This window comes from Cebus imitator, unplaced genomic scaffold (assembly GCF_001604975.1).
Source record: "Cebus imitator isolate Cc_AM_T3 unplaced genomic scaffold, Cebus_imitator-1.0 Scaffold224, whole genome shotgun sequence".
NCBI lineage: Eukaryota > Metazoa > Chordata > Mammalia > Primates > Cebidae > Cebus > Cebus imitator.
The window spans coordinates 1,496,387-1,501,513 of record NW_016107539.1 but is presented as its reverse complement, the minus strand read 5'-3'; the positions used below and the strand labels follow the sequence as shown (position 1 = coordinate 1,501,513).

Genomic DNA, 5,127 nt, shown 5'->3' with positions numbered 1-5,127 from the left:
ATTTTTTAAGGAACGCATGTAGGTGTGATAAAACTTGCTAAAGAGAAAAAAAGAATGAGATCTGCAGGAGTCAAGTTTCAGAGAAGGGGACATCAGGAGGCCATATGAAGAGAGATGTGGGTTGGGGTTAAGGTCCTACTTTTGGGCAGTACCTTCCATTCCCTGGTACTGATTACATCATAATGAACAGAGGTGCAAGCAAGCAGCCTAAAGAATGTAAGCAAGTGTAGGCTAACAGTAGGCCAGTAATGATTCCTGTACCAATCATTGATTGTGTACACCTGAGGCAAAACGATAGCAACAAAGTAAATACAAACACACATACACACCTCAAGCAGTTTAAGTGGGTATCAGATGTCTCCCATCTCCCCAACGCACCCCTCTTTCACCCCAGAGGCAACCACTGTTTATCCAGTCTCCTTCTCAAAAGGAGACACGATAAACATGAGTATGTGTGTCTGTGCATACATATATATGAATTTTTTTTTTGAGACAGAGTCTCCCTCTGTCACCCAGGCTGGAGTGCAGTGGTGCAATGATTCAAGCGATTCTCCTGCCTCAGTTTCCCCAGTAGCTGGGATTACAGGTCCACACCACCACCCTCAGCTAATTTTTTGTATTTTTAGTAGAGACAAGGTTTAATCATGTTGGCTAGGCTGGAACTCCTGATCTCATGTGATCCACCCACCTCAGCCTCCCAAAGTACTGGATTACAAGCGTGAGCCACCGCGCCTGGCCACGCGTATATATTTTAAAATGTCTTTACAGATACATGTAACTACACATACATCCCAAAGAAGATGAAGTTTTGTGTTTTTTAAGAAGTATAGGAAATTTAACCTGAAGTGACTTCAGCCGGCATTACACAAACATTCCTAAGTCGATTCACAACCTGAAAATCAAGGGGGAGTTTGAGGAAAACAGGTCAGCTTTTGAGAAATTGAAACAAGCCAAAACGCTGTTCTCGCAGGCCCTGCCCTGGGGTTCGCCAACAGTAACCTCACAGACTGCGCATTTCAGACGCTGCTGAACCCCCAGGACCACCCGGTAAAACTCAAAAGCGGCGCTGTTAAAAATACAGATTCTCAGGCCCCGCCCCAAAAACTCGAACCTGAGCCTGGCTGGGTCTTTTTGAAACAAGGGGCCCCCACGTGATTCTCAGGTTCGGGCAAGCTTAGGGCACAGCCCTGTCTTAAGTAACTCCCCAATCTGAAGAAAGTAAACACCTTGGGGCTGTAGGTGGCTTTCTCGATCCCCGTTGGATGTCACTTACGTGGTGCCAGGAAGGGTCTCCCTCGGGTCTCATCAGGGTCCCAGCCAGTCTGAGCACGAACGCTAATTAGCTCAACCCCCCCCCCCCCCCCCGAGGACAGCCCCCCCCCCCCCCCCCCCCCCCCCCCCCCCCCCCCCCCCCCCCCCCCCCCCCCCCCCCCCCCCCCCCCCCCCCCCCCCCCCCCCCCCCCCACCCGAGGACAGCGCCTCTGTCACCTGCTGGGCGGGGCCTGCGCCGGGTTGACCCCAGAAGCTCTCCTGTGTGGTCCGAGAGCGTGTGGTCCGAGTCACCGGGCGGGAGCGGACGCTCATAGATAAAAATACACATTCCTGGCCTCGGCCACCGGAATCCAGAACTTTCGGAATCTGCATTTTTAACCGGCTCCTCCAGGAACATGTTCTCCCTGCAGCTGGAGACACTCTGGTCTCATTTAAAATTTAAATTTGGGTGTGCAGCGGGGCTGAGAACCAGGGGTGGAGGTCGTGCTTCTCAGCTCTGATGCACTCAGAATAACCTGTATGTGTGATGGGGGTGGTGAGCGGCGGGGAGACGGCTTTCAAAATATATCCCAGTGCCCAGGTCCCAGCCCAAACCAATTAAGTCCGAATCTAAAAGCGCAGCCTGTGTAGCGCGGCAGCCACAGCGCCACCTGGGAGCTCGTTAGAAATACAGGAGCTCAGGCCCCACCCCAGACCCACTGAGTCAGAATCTGCATTTTAACGAGATCCCCAGTGACTCGCACGCACATTAAAGTTGGAGGAGAGCTGCGCTTCTGAAATTTTAATGGGCAAACGAATCACCTGGGGATCTCGTTAAAATGCAGACACGGTTTCTCAAACTTTAATGTGCATGCGAATCACCTGGGGATCTTGTTAAAATGCAGATTCTGATTCAGCGGGTCTGGGGTGGAGCCCGAGAGTCTGCATTTCTAACGAGCTCCCAGGTGTCGCGGGCTGCCAGGGCGCGGACCGCAAGTCCTCGGGACCCCTGGGGTCTTGGCTCTAGGCCAATCAGCCGTCAGGACTCTTGATAAATCGCCCTGCTCGGCTGATGAGCAGAATTGCTGGGACATGCGCGTTCCTGCTGAAGGGGGGTAATTTCCGAACTCCGGGAATTCGTTGTGTGAAGTAGGCCACTCCTAGGGACGCGCCGGGAGACCCGTCCTCGCGCCATGTCGCGGCGCAAGCAGGCCAAGCCCCAGCACCTCAACTCCGAGGAGCCGCGGCCTGCGCGCCGAGAGTGCGCGGAGGTGGCCCCGCAGGTGGCGGGGGAGCCCGGTGAGTAGCGCTGCGGGAGCCCCGCCCTGGGGTTGAGGGCTGGTGTTCCGAGGTTCTCTGGATCCGCGCGCGTACGGGGACCGGGGCAGGGGGGCTGGAAGGGCTGGCGACGAGTCCGGCGCGGAGTCCTGGGACTCGGACCTGGGCGTTCCCGCAGCCGCCTTTGTAAATTACACCCTCCTCGAGTTAACCGTACCCCTCCCCGCCTGGATTCCTCCAGCCACTCCTTAACAGCTAGCTGGTCTATGAGTTTGCCCCCCAAACACGCTGGAAGGATGCTCTGAGGACCCCTCACACTATTTTCGGGGTGCGCGGGCACCCGAGTTCCCTACCTCCTTGGCACCGGGCTTCGGCTGTGCGCCTGGAAGGTGGCTCCTTGCCCTGGGGTTACGTTTCAAATGCGTTGTCTAGGGAAGGCCTCACTGAGGAGCGGACCTCCGAGTGAAGACCGAAAGGATGGGAGAGGGCGAGCCGTGCAGGTAGCCGGGGGGAAGAGCATTCCAGGCCGAGGGAACGCCAGCGCTGCTGCAGCCCGAGAGATCTGGGGAGGCCGGAGAGGTGACGGGCGGGGGAGGTAGACGGCCGGGGATGGGGGGGCGGCCGTGAGCCCCAGTAAGAGCTCTGCGTTTTATCTGAGCGAAGTGAGAGCCATGGTGGGGGCAGAGCAGTGATACTGTCGCACTTAGCAGGCGGGCCCGCACCCCCTCCTTGGTTGCCACGTGGACACGGGATGTAGCAAGGAGATCCTCGGCGACCCTAAGCCCCCTGGGCAGCGTTTCTCGTCCGGGGATCCTCTGCTTCAGAAGAGCCTGCGAGAGAGGAGCTTTGGTGGCTAGCCAGATTACTCGTGCGCCTTGGGACACCCTGCCTCCACTGCGAATCTCGGGGTGGGGTTGGGGAATCTGCATTTCTAAAGCGCTTTCCTTTCTGCTTCTCTTGCGCTTAGATTAAGACATTGCAGGTTCCTACTTTCTCTTCTGCCTACCAGTTCCTCGTGGTTAGCCGAGGCCTTTCCTTTAAGGGAGTAGGGAAAGGAGTTGTAACTTGACTTCCTCTTCTCCCCGGCTCTTTTCTGGCGCGGGCGGAAAGGGGGATATTGGGTCCCCTCTCTGGGGAGGCCTCCCACCTCCAGAGGCGCGGGCTCTCTAGCTTCCGCACCAACTTCCAGAACAGTCGGTCTGGTGGGCTTTGACCACACCTTCCCGAGGAGGTGGTGGAGGGGAGTAGATTAATGAAGGCTCTACTAAATTAAGAGTTTAAATGTTAAAATAAAGTTTGTTCGGGTGGAGCTGCCATAACTAGAATAGCATAATCACCCTCGTGCCCTGGGACAGAGATAGGGGAGTGAGTCTTACCGGACCAAGCCCCCTAGGGCGAGGGGCGGGGCTCTTGCTGAGTCTCTGCGTCTAGGGGAAGTTGGGGAGGTTCTGGGGATATTTAGAGAATTGCTGAATAACCCCGGGCTGGAGTTGAAAGTCAGTGCACTGAGCTACTTTTAATTCCTGCAGCCAACACTGCGAGGCGCCTTCTGGAGCTGCACCCAGCGTTTCGGGCACGGGGAGGGTGTTTTGCGTCGTGGAGTACTGAGGTGCCTTCCTATGGGAGCAGGATGCAAAGTCCGCCTGCCTAGTAGTGTGCCTGAACTCCAGCCCCCACTTGGTGGGGGGGAGGGGGAGGGGGAGGAAGCAGTCTTCCAACTGACGTCGTACCCTAGCATCTTTGGTCTGCCCTCAACACTGGCAAGGGGGTATGTTTTACTAAGGCTGGGCCACTCAATTTGCACGTGTCTTTGCAACTCAAGTAGCTTTTGGAGGAAAATGCAGTGGAAAGTAATTAGACTTCCCCTCACCACCAATAAAATGACAGAGGAGTGGGAGGGACCTTACTGAGGGAACCTCATCCTTTCCCCAGGGGTTGAAGCACTGGCTGTGGTAACCTGGTTTCGAATTGTTAAATGTAGCCCACCCCTACTTCCAGATGCAGAGGGTCCCCCAGCTAGACCTTTCCCCAGGAGAGTGGGCTTCAGTCCTTCCTTGGTTTCCTGGATCTCTAAATGTAAAAGAAATCTTTTTGAGACCCTTCACACCTCCCTATCAGAGGCTTTATCTGGGTCATCCTTTAACTCACCTCATTTATCTAGTTTCTTTGAAAACATGCATTTTTCTCCCCAAGAATCTGTTAGAATCTTATGTGTGTTCATCAGTGAATAACACTAATAACATTTATACAGTGTTGACTAATACACAAGGTTCTCTTACATATAGTAAAGAACTTCATCTAAGCCAATGAGAACAGGGGCCATAATCCCCATTTCACAGATGTGGAAACTGAGAAACAGGGAAGTTGAGTAGCTAACCCAGGGGCCACAACTAATAAATGGTAAAACTGGAATTTGAGGCCAGGTGCAGTGCCTCACACCTGTAATACCAGCACTTTGGGAGGTCAAGGCGGGCAGATCACGAGGTTAGGAGTTCGAGACCAGCCTGGCCAACATGGTAAAACCGTCTCTACTAAAAATGCAAAAGTTAGCCAGTAATGGTGGTGCACACCTGTAATCCTGGCTACTCAGGAGGCTGA

The 5,127-nt window shown here is 54.5% G+C and overlaps 1 protein-coding gene across 2 annotated transcripts in view; it reads left to right on the top strand.

Moving 5' to 3' along the window:
- ZFP64 (ZFP64 zinc finger protein) overlaps nucleotides 1-5,127 on the top strand; it is a 96,269-nt gene that overhangs the window by 71,785 nt on the left and 19,357 nt on the right. The window contains exon 1 of one of the 2 annotated variants that reach the window (XM_017496882.2): nucleotides 1,954-2,550. The exons of the other annotated variant lie outside the window; for it this stretch is intronic. Within the exon in view, the coding sequence (XP_017352371.1) occupies nucleotides 2,445-2,550 (106 nt within the window). The 5' untranslated portion in view covers nucleotides 1,954-2,444. Of the gene's footprint in view, nucleotides 1-1,953; nucleotides 2,551-5,127 lie in introns of those variants that run through there. 2 annotated transcript variants of the gene reach the window in all.